Here is an 18,601-nt window from a genome sequence, read left to right on the forward strand (position 1 = left end):
GGGCGTGTGATTGTCGTGTTCATTTGGAAGGAGGCTCATTGAGAGCTCTTTCCAGCTGTCACTGAAGAGTGAATACAACTCTGCCTTGATGAACCCACAGTGCTTTTCAAATAACGTGTGTGTGTTCGATGTGAAAGTGAGTTCACCGGTTTCCCTCACCTGCGTACACCAGATTAATTCTGTTGTGAACCATAGTGAGACCTACACATACAGCCTATCAGGTGAAATATACTGTAACTGGCATGTTGGATTTTGACACATAAATGTGTCAATATAATCTAATCACTTTAAAATACAGATTTTTTTTCTTGTCCTGTGAAGTATTTAATGAGGTTTCCTTGTAATTGTTTAAGTAGCAGTACTTGTACAGGATCATTATTTCATGTTCATTCATTTGTTATCATTATTAAAATTATTTATTAATTAAATTTATACATATCTTTCAGTAATGTGAATATTTATTTATTTAAATTAATGAACATTATTAGCAGCATATACAGGCACATCAAAGTCATGTCTCATTTGCTTTTTAGTTATTAGAATTTCTAATTACAGTGAGACTTAAATGATCCAGTCTATGTGGTAAAACATAAATACACTACAGATTCATCAAAAATAGCACTGAACTATTGTTATCTTAGTGTCTAATACTGTCATTAGATCCAGGCTCTTTGAAATGCATCTCTTGCGTCTCAAAACCTGTGAGTGTAACTGTATATTTTTTCCATACAGAATGTCGCCTGTGTTTGATTTCAGATTTTGTGGCAGGTCCTCATTGCTCGGATCACCATGATGGAGGAGTATCTTCATTCTACATTGGCTTTTTCTCTTTCATTGTTGTTGGTCTCTTCATCATGATTGTAGCAGTGATCATGGCCACCCTCAAGAGCAAAGCTAAAGGTGTGTGTTTCACCCAAACAACTCATTTTTATGTCTAATATTCGTTAGCACACATAAAACTCATCATTTATGTTATTTGGTTTTGGAGTTGAAGTAACACCTAGACCTCACTTGCTAGTTGAGTTTTCACAAGTGTAGTGTGTTTCACCACATTTATGCTGCTCTACACAACACAGTCAGCACTTTGTGCACTCAGCAGAATGCATTTGTTTCAACAGGTTCAAAGAATACTGGGACAGATAATGACTATACTGATATATAGGAGGACATCAGTGTTTCTGAAGAGAAAAGAACGGACAACCAATCAATCAATTCAGACTGATCAAATAATTTTCTGCATGCTGAACTGTAATACTCCTTAAAATTCCCAACATTCTTTCAAACACAGTAAAATAATGATTTTATTTATATATATATATATATATATATATATATATAATTAAATTTAATCTACATCATAATTTAGTCATGTAGAAAAAAAAAAACTGCACTGGTTTATTCTTCAGGTATTGAAGGTATTGCTTTTTCCTCATTTGTAATTTTGATGAAATTGTGTGCAAAGTGAATCAATACATTTTTAATGCATCCTATGCATTTTGCATTAATAAATATTTTGTTCTTCTGTATGTCTTTACATATTAACATTGTATATGCTTTTTACAATATCTAATAATAATAATAATAATAATAATAATAATAATTATTATTATTATTATTATTATTATTATTACAAAAGTCATTCACTGCAGAGGATCCATTGGTGAGTAAGCAATGTAAATTTCTCCAAATCTGTTCTGATATAGAAACAAACTCATGTACATCTACCTCAGAATGGCTTGAGGCGGAGCAAATTTTCAACAAATTTTCATTTTTTGGCAAACTATTCCTTTAAGATTGTGTAATAATGGCTGCCAAAATGGCAGACTTTATGTCAGACTTAAGACAGAGACAGACTTAATTTGGACCAAAAACCTGTACATGGAAGCACAGTTTGCATCCAGAACGATGTACCATTACTTTTTTCCACAGTCAAATACCTGAGTGTTATATTAGACAGCAATTTGACCTTTGAAAATTATTACAAAACAACTCATATCAGATCAAACCAGAAGTTTAAATCAAACTGCAAACTCAAAACTGATTTCAATGGAGACAATCATTTCTGCACTTCAGACTAACGTTATGTAGCTGTTAACACACAAAATATTGATGTATAAGAGAAAAACAAATCATACATGTATTTATATGCTCTTTCATGACAGATTTTGAGTACAATGATGTCTAAAATAATATGGCATGTTTCTAAAGAGGGAAAAAAACATACATAAATGAAAAAAAAAGGATAAAATGATTAGTCATTCAGAAAAAATGTTGTGTTTCTTTTTGAATGATGTTCATTTATATGCTGGACCTCTGAATTTCGGTTGCTACTTTAGTACAGAGTATTCGAGTATCCATTCAATTTATTTGAAAAGGAAAGTGTTACTATTAAATAATATGACATGCAATGCTATGGCTTTAATCTTTATCTACATCCACTAGGGGGCAGCTGTGGTTTGCTGTTATTTGAGTTTTGAGTTGCTGTTCTTCTCTCAGATCAGATGTAGATTTAGTTGCAGCCGCTGAAAAGGGGAAGGGGAATATGAAAATTCTTATGATTCATTTATTGCTTTATGCTCTCAAAATAATATGCTTATACTGTCACCTGAAAAGGTATGTGTTAGAATTCTAGTAGCTATGGTAGCCATACTGAGGCCATGCTTTTATAGAATTTGTATGCTATACATGATCGATGTGATCATGTGATCATGATCATGTCTTTGCTGTGCTGTGAGCTTGTGGTTGTGTTATCTGAGCTGATGATCTGCAGCAGCATGTCACAAAAACAAAACCATGCATATAACTATGTATAAAAACTGTGAAACACAGAGGAAGTCTAAGTTCTGTAAGAAGTTAAGTATCTAGACAGAAAGCTATAGTCTCTAATCTGACATCATGAACTGGCTTTATATCCTTTTATTGGCCCTTTGGTCAACTTTCAGTAAGTAGATTCCTTTTCTTTGCCTCAGATTTAGTGTTTATTTACTATGTGTGTGAACAGGTTCAATACAATTTTTGCCTTCTACATACTGTTCAGATGCATGGCATACTACAAATACTACTTTGGTGGCAAGTGCATCTAATGACTTTACGTGTTTTTTCCTGAATTTAAATTTTTTTGGTGCAAACTGGCGGCCACTGAAATACATTTTTATCCCACCAAAGCCTTATTTGATCAGTTAACGTGACTTATGAGTGATGTAAATTACTCAAAAAAACGTACGCGTCAAAAAACATGTCACCTTCTGACAAGTGTTTTGCACATGCAGCTGACATAAACCACACTTTCATTAAATTCGATTTGGGATTTAGCAATTTACCCCATTTAGCAAGTGAGGCTGGTAAGATTTAGCCTTAATAATCCACATCATTTCCAGGTTATTTATACAACAATGTGTAGTAAATTACCTATAAAATAACTTTGTTTAGGCTGGAGCATAGGCGGACATTAGAAATTGATAATTATAACGTAAAGAGTTGCGCACACTCAACAAAACTGATGAGTTTCAGCGATGACTTAGCTGAACGCCTCTGATTGGCCATTGCATTTTTTAGCTTACAAAAATATTAAACAGTATTAAAGTATTTTTCTGACACTTTTTTTCAAGTTATCTTATATGAACAGAAAATGTTTTTGTTTGACAGAAATTGCCTGCGATTGCCAACTGGTATCTGAAGGTAATGTTAATATATATTATATATTAATATATATTAATATAAAATGCACCCTACAAAAGTGTCAGGGCTTTGGTGTCAAATAAATACATATTTTTGTAAGGTTACATCATACTTGTCAGCGATGGCTTTGGCGTCAGATACATTTTCTATTAATAAACACTAACTTCAGATACCAGTTAGCAATCGCAGGCAGTCTCTGTCAAATAAAAACATTTTTCTGTTCATATCAGAAAAGTGTCAGGGCTTTGGTGTCAAATAAATACATATTTTTGTAAGGTTACATCAGAATTGCCAGTGATCTTGTGGTTTTGGCATCAGATACATTTTCTATTAATAAACATTAACTTCAGATACCAGTCAGCAATCGCGGTCAGCTTGTGTCAAATAAAAAAAACATTTTCTGTTCATAAAAAAATAACTTGGGGGGGGTCAAATACATTTCATTTTTTTTTTGTACAGTTACATCATACTTGTCAGCAATCTCCTGGCTTTGGCATCAGATGCATTTTATATTACTAAACATTAACTTCAGATACCAGTCACACCATTAGACATTTCTGTAATTTCTACAGGTATTAACTGTATATCACCCAGTATAATACTGCAAATTCCCTTAAATAACTGTAATAACCACTGCATTATGGGAATTTTCTGAGACGTCAGACCCCACATACAGAGACTTACTGTATTTAAAAAAAAATAAAGATACCAGTCAGCAATCGCAGGCAGTTTGTGTCAAATAAAAAACATTTTCTGTTCATATAAAATAACTTAAAAAAAAAAAAAAAAAAAAAAAAAAAAAAAGGTACTCTTTAGGTACTTAACAGTAAGGGCAGGCAGTTTGTGTCAAATAAAAAGATTTTCTGTTAATATGAAATAATAACTTGAAAAAAAGTGTCAGGGCTTTGGTGTCGAATAAATACATTTCATATTTTTGTACCAGGGTTTCTGCAGGTTTTATGAGAGTAAATTTAAGACTTTAAGACATCGAAGAATCGAAGAGAAAACAATACAGTAATATCTTCAAGTACAATTTGAGTTTTACTTTCAAATTAGCAGCAATTCAGCATCTAGCAATTGTTTGTTTTTAGTTAGTTTCAGTTTTCCCTCTTTTCCTCGCTTTCCTTCGGTAAAGGCGCCGTGCATATTTTATTTTCACTTTAAAATTAGCAACAATTGGCTTCAAGCAATTGTTTGTTTTTAGTTTGTTTAAGTTTTCCCTATTTTCTTCACTTTCCTTCGGTTTTAAGTAGCTTGTAAAAGCGTCGTGCACATTTTTAGATCCCTGCATTTCAGCCCGACTGCCCTGATTTTTTTATGCGCCTATAGGGCCAGGTCTGTTTTAGGCTTCTCCTTATTTTTATATTTTATACATCCACCTATTATAGTGATGATATAGCGCTGGTGGAAACAACAGGAGACTTCACTTTCGCTTTCACTTTCGAGACCGGCTCGGAAGGCGTTTAGTGTGTCTGTCAGCAGCAGCAGCCAGTGCGCCTTTAGCACAGGACCAGTTCTGCGTTTAAGGGCACGCAATAGGCTGAACCTTGCAGCAAAGCACCGGCAAAAGTTATTACCACGAATGTGTCGGGGGTAAACAGTAAGGAGTTTTTTTTTTTTACTATTTATTAATAAACTAGTGTTTTCTGAGTCAGTGTCGCAGTTGCCGATCCTGACTTGCCATCTCTTCTTTGGACGCGCCTTCAGAGAGAAATGCATCTTTACAGATTACATAATGAAACAGTTTTTGTTTTCGATTTGTTTTATTTCATTAAAGTACTAATTTAAAGCTTTCAATAGATGTATGTATCATGTCTGTGAGGTATGTATTTGCTGAGTTTCGGTTCATTTTTGTGAAGCGCTCCTGTTGACTCGACAGAAAGCGCATCACGTTTTTTTTATATATATATAAAAGCACCGTTTGCAACGTTTTGGTGATATAGTGAGTGCACACAAATAAAAGTACTCTTTAGAGTTCCGAATGATGTATTACTCTTACATTTATAAAAATGCAAGTGATCGCGCTGGCGCCGCATGTCCTGCAAAGCGCGCTTCAGCTTCCTCAGCACAAACGATTGGATATGCGCCCAATAGCACACATTTATCTAGGTTTAACATTTAAACTAACATTGTTTTATACTTGAACTCTTTTACATTTATATATTTTATTTTAGGCAAGTCGTGATGATTTGAGAAGGCAAAATTGATTAAACAGACTATCAGTCTTCCGCTGGCCGCTTATTGGTCTTTAGGCTACTTTAAAAATCAAAAACTTATATTTAACGAAAAAAAAAAAAAAAAAAAAAAAAAAAAAAAAAAAAAAAAAAACACTCCAAACGTTTTTCTAAATTAACCTAATAAAAAAACGAAACTAAATATAATCACTTTGCCATTACATACAAAACCGAACTCTTTTAGCTGAAACAGTAGTATAAGTTGTTTTGGGAGAAGGGGGAAAAAAGACGGGCTCGGAATGGACTCGGGCCGAGAATTCTGATAAGCTATGGGACAAGGGTCGGGCTAGGGCCTATATCTGAGGTCTGTGCAGGGCTCTACACATTTTACTTTCACTTTTAAATTAGCGGCATTAACGTAACGAACTTTTATTAACAAATCAATAAAAATACAGCATGTTATATGCCTAATATAAAATAATTTCAAATTTAAATAGGTACAAAACTGAAAATCAGTAAACACTGTAACCAAATAAATAAGAACGGTTATTAGCAATACCAATAAGAAAGCTTGGACGCACGGCATATATTACTTCATGTAATATATAGTTATATATAAAATATATAAAATATATTTATTTATTTATTTAAAAAACGAATGGCAGAAGTCAACAGGTTTTTCAAAATCCAAAATATTTTTTAAAACAGGCGCTTTTACATTTCGTTTTGAAATCTCATCTGTGATGTGACTGTCCTTTGGCACGCTGCATTGAGAAGCCGCGTTCAGTTTTAATTGTATTGTCTGTTCTCTAACTGAACTAAATGATTTTTATAACAATAACAAAAAAAATCAAAACACCAAGTTTTTCTTTGGGTGACTGACAGACGAAGCAGCACATACCGCTTTTGCTTCACTTTAAAATGAAATACATCAGGAAACAATCCCTCACGAAAATTAATGCCATGATCATATGAATTTAAGACTTGCTGCTCTGATTTAAGACCTTTTCAAGGTCTTAATTCATGGAAAAGCGATTTAAGACTTTAAGACTTTAAGACCCGCCGAAACCCTGTTGCACGGTTACATCAGAATTGCCAGCGATCTGGTGGCTTTGGCATCAGACACATTTTATATTAATAAACATTAACTTCAGATACCAGTCAGCAATCGCAGTTTCTGTTAAATAAAAACATTTTCTGTTCATATAAAATAACTTGAAAAAACTTTCAGCGGTCACAGGCACTTTCCTGTCTAATACATTTTAAATTAATATCCAGAAACTTTAGGTACTTAAACAGTAAGCCCAGGCAGTTTGTCTCAAATAAAAATATTTTTTCTGTTCATATAAAATAATAACTTTAAAAAAGTGTCAGGGCTTTGGTGTCGAATAAATACATTTCATATTTTTGTACTGTTACATCATACTTGTCAGTGATCTCTTGGGTTTGGCATCAGATATTTTATATTAATAAACATTTACTTTAGATACCAGTCAGCAATCACAGGCAGTTTCTGTCAAATAGAAACATTTTCTGTTCATTTAAAATAGGTTGAAAAAAAGTGTCAGGGCTTTGGTGTCAAATACATACATTTCATATTTTTGTATGGTTACATCAGACTTGCCAGCCATCTCTTGGCTTTTAATATATTTTAAATTCATATTAAAAAAGGGGGGACAGAGTTTTGGCGCATAAACAGCACGCATAACGCTCACTGCCAATAGAAAACAATTCAAAAAAGGTGCCTCTCACTGCAAAAACACACTGGGTGTGAGCGGGGCCTTAGAGGCCCTTCACATATGGCGTATTTTGCACGGCAGCCGCGCTCATAACGGAAGCGACGCGCACGCGGTGCAACGCGCTTGGTTTTTCCAGGCGCGTCCGCGCCGCATCTAGATAAACACATCTAAACTTTTCAGAATGCTGCAAGCGCACCGCGGATCATGTGACAAGAACCAAGCAATTAGCTTCATCCTTTCCTGTAACAACATTGAAAGCTCTGCCAAGATGGAGAAACAGCTGATCATAGCTGTACAGGGATAGCCATATTTACTTAAATTTAATAGAAGAGCTATAGCCAGCAATTTTTAGTGCTGGAAATCCGTTTGTCCTTTCCTGAAACTTCCGCTTCTTAATTGAGAGTGCAGGTCATGGTTGCTTAGCAACGGCAGACGCCACAGGAGCGCAAGTTACAGAGCGCTTTGGAAAGTAGGAGATAGTGGCGCGCCAAGCTTTTTCCAAGCGTTTTTAGGCGCGACATGTGAACGGCCCCTTATGCGCGCTGTTTTTCCGGTTTCACTTTTTTTACTTTCGAAATCGATCCCGCCCAGCAAGGAGGGGAGAGGATGGGAAAGGGGGGCACATTAGGGACTTTAAGCAACAACCAGGAATGGAACGGCAACGGCATTCCGACGTCATATTGCGCGTTCACGACTTTAACTGCCACTTCTTGACATTCTATGTAGCCGTCTACTATGGGAGAACAGCTGGTTTGTCGTAGTCTTTACAACGTCACATATAAGGTAGATAAATGTTACATTTTATAGTATATACCACTGTAATTCCATCAGTATACGATTCTACCATTAGTCATTCATTTAATGTGTGTTGATATGTTTTAAACAAACCAATTTTAACAATGTTTTCATTTGTACAAAGATATGTCTGCTGTTGGCATCAGCACCTAGTTGCTTAATGATTTTACGTTACGTTTTACAGCCTACTTATGGTCATCGTAGCCGTTCCACTGGAAGCTGTTGCTTAAAGTCCCTATTAACTTATTTTGGGGGGAACGGCCCCCTTTTGCACGGCAGACGTGTCCAGTGTAAATAAGGGGTAAGAAATGTATTCATCATACAGTGATGTAACTATTGTATTCACTTATGGTACCAGGAGTGTTCTTTTTAAAGGCTACTAGGCTAGTCAGTGATGATGTTCTTTGATAATGTAAATGTTCTTTGCTCATTTTCTGTATACCTGTTTTTTGAATAACTAAGAAAATGTAAGCATTAGTAACTTACAATGTTTCTATTAAATTGTTATCATAGTTAAACACAAATTAAGCCATACTGAAAACATTAGGCTGCTTTTAGCCTTATGCTGGTGTTGGTTAATTTGCCGGCAATGAAACTAAGTAAGTAAATAAATAAATTAGCACGATAATGTCCTGTATCGGCGATCTCACAGGCTGATGACAGGACGGTATGAAGATTGTGCATATCGTCCAGCACTACTCACGGCTTGGTTTTTGCTCTGATACGCATTCTCAGCTGTTAGACCTTTTATTAAGACGTGTATGCCTTTCCAAATCATACCCATTCAATTGAATTTGCTAGAGGTTAACTTCACTCGAAGTGTAGTAACATCTACAAGCAATATGAATGCTCCGGAGCTAAATTTCAACTGACCCAGATAAGGATATGAATATTTATGCAATATAATCATTTAAGTTTTTTTTTTTTTTTTTAATACATTTGTGAAGATGTTAAAAACCTGTTTTTTGCTTTGCCACTATGGTGTTGTCACAGTTGTGTGGGAATGAGACGAACAACGTAATATGACGAACAGTCTTTAATAACTCCACAAAAGGGTACATCCAGACAGGTAAGGCAGGGGAACACACACACCGACATAACGTTAAGGTCCAACGACAAACAATGGACAAACTCTTATAACGGAGTGCTAACGATACAAAGACAGGTGTGGGTGATTAACCAATAATGACTTAACAAGCAATGGAACAGGAAAGATCATAAGGACACAAGAGGGAGAAACCAACAAAACAGTCCAACGGGGGGTGTGACAAAGAGCAAAACCAACACAAACAGTCCAAGGGGTCTAACAGGTGTATGGAGTGTAGATTAATGTGGGAAAAAAGTAATTTAAAGCAGTTTAACATAAGGAAGCAACATAAAATGTGGGAAAAAAAAAAAAAAAAAAAAAAGCAGCACTGTACATCTGGCTCTGATGCTACAATCTATCCTCCAATGATGTGCATCATCTTTTTTTATTAATTCTAATATAAAAAATTATATATGTAATAATAATAATAATAATAATAATAATAATAATAATAATAATATTTATTATTATTATTATTATTATTATTATTATTTATTCAATATTTAATATTGAAATATGAATAAAACTAAAACTAAAAATATTAATATAATAGCAATAGCAGTTATTTAAGGTAAAGATAGTTGAGCGTGGAGTTTTCATGAAGCACCTATTTTATGATCAGGAAAAATTAGGGGCAGCTCTAATCCCCTGCTGGTATATAGACCATTTCGCTAGATGTAAACATACTGGTCCCGATACACTTCCTGTTTCTTTTTTTTTTTTTTTTTTTTTTTTTTTTTTACACAAACATCACAAAAAAAATACAGCCAACATAACATTTGACTTGATGAAAATGTTACATTAGCACCTTTAAGATGTATTTGTATTTGTGAAATAAAAAAAAATAATAAAAAACAAAAAAACAGGAAGCGCTTCTGGACCAGTGTTGTTTACATCTAGCGAAATGGTCTATACCACATAATTTGGCACATTTAGTGCTGGAAATGGTGCAGGGAGTGAATTTAAAGAAATAATGGTGTTCCAATTTTAAACTGTAAATTCATTTACAGACACTCTGAACTGAAATCATTGAACAGATCCAGTAACAAACTTTGACATGCGCTACATGTGCGTATGTGAAATGCATTATGAAGCAGTGTCTACTCAGGGAACCTTTACATTTAGTAACCCAAATATGTTCCTGATTTATACACAGTGGAATGTGTTGCCTTTTACAGTGTCTAATATTATTTTCCAGATTCAGACACCACCTCCTTCCTCATCTACAACGAGGACCACAACAAATGCATGCATGCAGTGAATGCTACTGTGGTACAGGCTGCACCATGTGATGCATCATCTAAGGCTCAGCATTTCAAATGGCTTTCCTCTTCACAAATCATCAGCCTCTCTTTTAATCTCTGCTTGGGGTCAGAGAAGATCAAAAACTGGGTCAAAATTATCCTTCTGCCCTGCAATGATAGCAGTCCAGTGCAAACCTGGGAATGTAAACGTAAATGCTTGTTTGGTTTAAAGGGACAACCACTGCATCTGAACTATGGACATAATGGAAGTGATATTATGTTGTACACAGGAACAGGTGTTTGGAGTCACTGGCAGATTTATGTGACCAAAGAAAATTTGTGTTCTCGTGGATATCAAGGTATGACCAAAAGTTCACCTAACAGATAAGTTCATGCACTCTAAAAACACTCCCATTATAATCAGTGAAGCTATGTACACTGAATGATAAATAAATCTCTTACACTGCACGTGCATCTGCAACATGCACTCTCTCTCACAAGAGAGCAGAACTGGTACCAAAATCATTACTTTTGACCCTAATTTATTATTTAATGAGCACCACAGACACTGTGTATAGCAGTGGTTCTCAACTAGGGGGCTCAAAATGGCATAAAAGGGTTTAAAGTCCCCATGAAATCGAAATTGAAGTATTGTGATATTTGGTATGAATATGTTAGCCTTCTCTTAGAGGGGGCAGTCATGGCCTAATGGTTAGAGAAACCCGAAGTTTGCGGGTCCAAGTCTCAGGTCCGACAGGGATTGTCGGTGGGGAGAGTGAATGATCAGCGCTCTCTTCCACCTTCAATACCACGACTGAGGTGAGACCCTTGAGCAAGGCACCAAACTCCCAACTGCTCCCCGGGTGCCACAACAACATGGCTGCCCACTGCTCCAGGTGCGTGTTCACGGTGTGTGTGTGTGTGTGTGTGCTTCGCGTCAAATAATAATTTGACGCTTCACTTTGCGTTGTGGCCGCATCACCACCATGTGTGCAATATTTTCTAAGAATTTAACGGCCCGTCGTCAGTTATTCCTTACATATAAATACATTATATATTTTGAAAATATTTACATGTATTTACAATTTTATATAATTAGGGTTGGGTATCGTTAGAATATTATCAATTCCGATTCTTTTCGATTCTAATGCGAATACAAGATGATATCAAGCATATTTATTCTGTTTCTTTTTTTTACAAAACATTTAGTTGCAGCTGAATACCATTCAACAGGCTACATAAAAACAAGATTCACTTATGAATGGTAATCTTTCCTTTGAAAACCACATCTCTAGTATTTGCAAAACTGCATTTTTCCATCTCAAAAATATATCTAAACTACGACCTCTAGCTTTCGGGTGCAGCAGTATTTTACCTATTTCACCAACAAGCTGTTCATAAATCATGTACAATATAATGTCTGTTAATCGTGACAGCCTTATTTGGGTCGGTCTGAAGTATCTGTTATTAATAATATAGGAGTCGAATAATAATAAGAAGAAAGCGATCAATAACACATACCTGAGATCCGGGGCTCGCGCTGTATAACGTAACGAGAGGGACCCGCCTTCGTCCCTTGTACACGCCCCAACCTCTTGACCCCTCCCCCACGTCAAATCAGTGACACAAAGCGAGGCGCATAGAAAAATGAAGCGCAAAGGAAAGCTGGCGCCACAGAGGTTTTACTTTGAAGTTTTACTTTGCTAAACTTTATTTTTTCTCTCAGGGGTTAACTTTTCTTTTGCAATTATTTTTTTTACTTGCAAAAAAGCAATTTTTTTTCTCAATACTCTATTTTTATTTGCAAAACATATTTTTTGTTTGCAAAACATATTTTTTGTTTGCAAAACATTTTTTGTTTGCAAAACATATTTTTTGTTTGCAAAACATTGTTTTATTTTGCAGATATATATGGCCCTATTTTGACTCCATAGTTTTTTTTTGTTTTTTTTTTTAAATGAAAATTCTCTTACGATTCTGAAGAAAAAAAAAAAAAAACAGACAGCTAAACAAAAATCTAGGGATGTAACGATATAAAAAAATTCTTATCACGATTATAGTGTAAATTATCACGGTATTGTTAAAATATGCTGGAAATGTTCAAAAAGTACTGACACATGAAACATTTCACCAACTTTTGTATTTAAATTCAACAAAAATTAAATAAAATTACTTTTTGTTTGCATAAACACTAAAAATAACTTTGATACCTATGATGTCTGGATTTTAAATGACAAGTTTATCTCATACGAAATGTTCAAATAAATCGTCGAAAAGGTTTCATAAAATGGTAAACCTCACATCTTAGCTTTTAAATAAAGAAAAGGGTTAAGTCAAAATGATATTTGATTAACAAATGTTTATATCAGGGTTGCTGCAGGATTTTTAAGCTCAAATTTAAGACTTTAAGACCTTTTTTAAGACCTGCACAAATAAAATGAATACCATATGAGCAGGGTAAGGCAATGTCTATGGTTAAATATTAAACTGTAAAATGACTGTAAACTACTGTAAAAAACGATTTACAGTTCAGATTTTTCACAAAAACAAAAGGTTTTATAAAGTGATACATTTCACATTTCTTTAAAGTGTCAATTTTTAAGTAAATAGAAAAAAGTATTCCTTTTATTAATTGAAACAATTATTATCAATAAATTATTATATTAATTTAAAAAACATACAAATACATGTTAGTGTTTAGATTTTTATGATGAATCATCTTCTAACTGATCCACCAGTTCACATTTACAGCTCTGCATGTTTGCAGGGTAAAAACATGGGTCGCTTTTCGCTTTGGTCTGAACAAAAACAACCTCAATACTATGTTCCTGCAAAACCACATTTCTGGGACCCTATTTTTTGAGACAGCGCCATCTAGCAATTCCATTTCAACAAAGAAATATCAAACAGACGAAAAGACTAGATCCCTTTCCATCTTATTTTTAATGTAAAAGCTGACATAAACTTGAGTGTTCAAAGGGGTGTCAGCAATCTCTGCCAGCAGATGGCGCATTCGGAACTGCAGACATGTGTTTCCCCGGTAACCGCAGTACACAAAGCAGCTCAGCACCGGACTTTGAACGTGCAGCGCTCGTGTTTATTTAACGAAATCACAGCCTTTTGAAGTTTAATCGTGACACTAAGCTGTATCGCAATTCTGGTCTTCCCGTGCCTAAAATTTAAGACCTCTTAATCATAATTAAGATTTCTTGTACAATTTAAGACTTTTTATGACCTTAAATTTGATAAACTAAATGTAAGACTTTTTAAGACTTTTTAAGGACCCGCGGGAACCCTGTTATATGTATTTTATCTGATTCATAAATATTTCTAGATACCTATCTGAATTGTTTAAAATGTATATAACCCACATAATCTTGTTTTTCATCAACCAGTCAAAATGTACAGCAGGGCATGCAAATTCGGTCCAATTTTTCGGCCAGACAAAAACTGCACACAGGCTGAATGTACATGTAACTCTGTAAAACCACTCTCTGACACTAGATGGCGCTTACGGAAAACCTGAATTGCAGCTGTTTCCCATAACCTCCGTGGATAAAGCAGCATTACGATTAAAGAATCAAGTATTACAGGGAGCAGATAAAAAGATAAAAACAAAATGCCATTAGATCTTTTCTAAAAACAGTCATTCATATAATTCATTCATATATGCATTTGTATTAATTCCTAAGCACTCTTTTAAAACCTTGCATCTTTCCACCACGTTTTCACACAAAACGAAACTACACTGCATGCTGTGCACATGTGAGACTGTTACCTAAATCTTTGCTTTATGCTGGACAGTATTTATTTATCCTCAGTTGTTCAAATCACGGTAATCGGATACGGTTTTAATGATAATTAATTATGAAACGGTAATACTAACCGTGGAGGGTTTTTAATCACGATTTATCATTAAACCGGTAATCGTTCCATCCCTACAAAAATCACATGTAGGCCTAATTTATAAGTAAATGATTCAGTGATTCACTCAAGATTTACTTGGTTCATTACTGGATGAATCTGTGTTTTTGAATGAATGATCAAAGACAAATATATTATTAACAGCCCCCTTTTGCCATCTACTGGCATAACAGCGTAATCGATAAATCTTTAACATTATTTGGAATATCAAATTAACTTGCAAAAGGATGATTTTGATCTCTACCGTACATATCAGAGTTTATATCCGGACTGTGAACTTTTATCCCAGTACTTCTGTAATTACTTCTGTAATTCTGGAATCAAACAGATGAATTATTGTAATTTAGGAACGTAATTTAGGAACGTTGGTTTTTGAATCGTGTTTGTGATCTTTAACAATCCGTTAAATTAAAATGCTTTGTCATATTGGTGGTTACACATCTATTGCAACATGTTTAGCTCATCACAAATACTATAGGGTACTTTATTATATATATTATATTGTTATTACACAGAGTACAGTACAGAATATATATGATGATATAAATTAAACGCTACTGGCTATTTTTAAAGAAGGGGCGGAGCTGCCCGATATGTCCCGCTCTGTCTTTCTGTTACCTAAACACACCAATATGCAATATCAAGCAGCAAAACGAGCTGTTCTGTACAGCTAAAAATAGCTGGACGCAGATGAGACTGGAAGCCAGAACTATACAATGTACAAATTGCTGTGCCCACTCTTACAGTCAAAAAAGGTGCCTCTCTTTAAATATTTGTATTTCTTACTATTTCATCTTGACTGTCTGTTTGAAACATCAGAAGGCAGTAACAATCATGTTGGTGTGTTTCAGATGTCCCAGTGCCCAACATTACAGTGTTCAGGCAGATGGAGGACAAAGAGTACATGATTGTCATGTGTTTATTTGGAAGGAGGCACATTGAGAGCTCTTTCCACCTGTTCCTGGAGGGTGAACACAACTATACCCTGAACAACCCACTGTGCTATTCAAATGAAAAGTGTGTGTTTGAAATGAAAGTGAGTCCACCGGTTTCCTTCACCTGTGAGCACAAGATTCATTCTGTTGAGAGCCATCAGAGTGAGACCTACACCTACAGCCCATCTGGTAAAACATTATCATTACAAAACATTATTGCTGACATGTTTTTGACACCTCAGTGTGAATGTAATCTGAACACTTTAAAAATATAGATTTTTTTCCTGTCCTGTAGAGTGTTTAATGATGTTTCCTTGTAATGGTTTAATGGCAGTAATGGCAGTGGTATACAAGTATTTTATACTAGCATTACTTAATGAATTTAATGTTCATGTTTCATTAATTGTTAAAAAAAAAAAAGTGTTTGTCTTTTATTGAAGTGCAACCCACTGACTCGAGCACACCATATTGCCAGACGCAGAGTAAGTCAGCAGATTTATTGATATTTTTTGACAATTTTGGTTACTGATTTTTATTTATTTGTATATGACATGAATGAACCTTATTAGCACCATATGAGCACATCAAAGCTATCTACTGTAAACTTTATTATTAGTCAAAACTGAGTTAAGTCTTTTTAGACTTATTTTTTTTTCCCTTATTTTAGGGGTCATAAATACAACTTTTCAAAATTCTAAAACATTAAAAATATATATCTCTCCCTATAATGGTTTCCCTATAATGGTTTAATGGTAGTAATACAGTGGTATAACAACACAGGATCTTTATTTTATGTTCAACAATTTATTAATATTATTAAATGTATTAATTAAATGTTCATGTTTCATTAATTGTAAAAAAACAATTACTGTTTCTCTTTTATACTGAAGCTCAACCCACCAACATGAACACATCATTCATATATATATATATATATATATATATTGTATTACTATATAGGAAAACCACAGGCATGTATAATTTACTTCTGATTGTAATTTACAATCAGACATACACCATACAGTCGTTCTGGTAAAAACAAAAAACAAAAAAAAAAAAAACTCAAATGTCTCAAAACTGTGAGTGTAACTATTTATTTTATTTATTTAAATATTTTTTGACATGTTTGCTTTCAGATTTTGCTGAAGGTCATGATGAGGAAGGAGTACCTTTATTCTACATTTGCTTTTTTTCCTTTATTACTGTTGGTCTCTTCATCATGACTGCAGCAGTAATTGTGACCACCATCAGGAGCAAAACCAAAGGTGTGTGTTATAGGGATGGGCGACATCTTATTGTTTGCGATATACAGATATTCCAAATTCTCCCCACGATAAGAATTAGTCTTCCCTCGATGAACAACAATAAAGCCTAGTGGATGTTCATATAGGGGTTAATGTGCAAAAGACTTCCGTATTCTGCTAAACAGGTTTTGTTGCTTCCGGTTCACACGTTTTGCATATGCCTTGTTAAATATGAAGCTGTTTTATTCAAGATGCCTTCAAAGTAGACACTAAAGATCATCATAACGAATGTTCATCACATATGTGGATTGATATGTGGATCGTTTTTTTTTTTTCTCCATTTTTATTCTTTTCACTAACATTTCTATATAAAAATTGAATTAAACATTAACATTAAAAACAGCTAGCTAGTTTAACTAATTACCTTAAAAGTTCATCAATATCGATATTATTTAATACGGCTACTAACACGTTCTCCAACAAGCAGAAGCGATGAGACCTGTTTCCCGGATTTGGTCAGGTGATGTTCGACATATTAGGAATTACTTGGAACATCATGAGTTCTATTATTTGTGAGTCTCACTTGTGGAGTTTTTGTATGAGGGTGCCCTCTGTCTACCAGTATGGCAAAAATAGGAAAAACCAAACACTTTTCTCTAAAGAAATTTGAAGCAAACATATGCAAATCCATTTTTCTCCAGTGTAGAGAAGTGTAGGAGTTTTTTGGTCTTTCAGTGGATGAGATCGGGGGATTTCCTGAATTAAAAATTACTGTCACAGATTTTTATCATAATGTAATAATATTTTATAATAACATCTCAAACACAAACCAGAGTATGAAGAAAAGTCTGTAGATGCGCTCGGGGACAGACACACCAACGTCACGTACATGTTTCGTTCTTTTATGTAATTGGTATATTTTTTATGAGCCTATTTTATGATGAGTAAGTTTTACTTTTAGGTCAGTGTTTGTGTTTCTGAGGCTCTCAAGACTACATGCAGTGACCACTTGTAGCCAGAAATAGTTATGAATGGTACTATATTTACAGTATATTGTCACTGGTAATGTTATCGGAAAATAAAATTTTGTGATAAAGTTTTAGGTCCATATTGAGTTTTTCACAAGCTGTTGTTTTGTCACATTTAAGCTTTGGTACACAGTTGGCCCTCTTAAATTACTGCATCAAATGAGAAAAAAACTTAACAGAATGCAATTGTTTCAACAGGTTCAATGATTACTGTGACAGATCATGACTATACTGAGGCATAAGAGGGCATCAGAGTTTCTGAAGATAAAAGAACTGCAACCAATCAATTCACACTGATCAAATACATTTCTGCATGCTGAACTATAATACTATAAAATACTCTTCCGACATTCAAGTAAATTACCAATTATATATATATTTTTTATCTACATCTTATTTTATTTTATTCACAATGTACGACTATGAATTAAATGTCTATTCTCTACTGTTCTGGAATATTATGCTGCTTTAGTCTTGAAAGTCTGTATAGAAAATATTTGTGGCATTTGCATTGTGCTTTTTCTCATTTAGAAGTAAGCAAAATGAATAAATACATTTTCACATATGCATTATGTAAATGTGTTTTATATGTTCTTGTATATCTTTATTTTTTACTAAGTCTATAATAATAATACTACTAATAATAAAATATTGTATAATTACTATTATTACTTCTAGTACTACTACAAAAGTGTGATAAAATTCTTGTGAATAAAAAAAGATACTGCCAAATACTTAAATTGTGAATTATCA

General features: G+C 34.2%; 1 protein-coding gene across 1 annotated transcript; it reads left to right on the forward strand.

Annotated features, from left to right (window-relative positions):
* Positions 1 to 2,857: 2,857 nt before the first annotated feature.
* LOC127169514 (uncharacterized) lies at positions 2,858 to 18,345 on the forward strand. The gene is made up of 6 exons (XM_051116953.1): positions 2,858 to 2,941; positions 10,672 to 11,076; positions 15,493 to 15,765; positions 16,017 to 16,058; positions 16,713 to 16,841; positions 18,047 to 18,345. Exons 1-6 carry the CDS (start codon positions 2,896 to 2,898, stop codon positions 18,088 to 18,090), a joined length of 939 nt encoding a protein of 312 aa, XP_050972910.1. The 5' UTR covers positions 2,858 to 2,895; the 3' UTR covers positions 18,091 to 18,345.
* The last annotated feature ends 256 nt before the right edge of the window (positions 18,346 to 18,601 follow it).

Source organism: Labeo rohita, chromosome 8, assembly GCF_022985175.1.
Source record: "Labeo rohita strain BAU-BD-2019 chromosome 8, IGBB_LRoh.1.0, whole genome shotgun sequence".
Classification (NCBI taxonomy): Eukaryota; Metazoa; Chordata; class Actinopteri; order Cypriniformes; family Cyprinidae; genus Labeo; species Labeo rohita.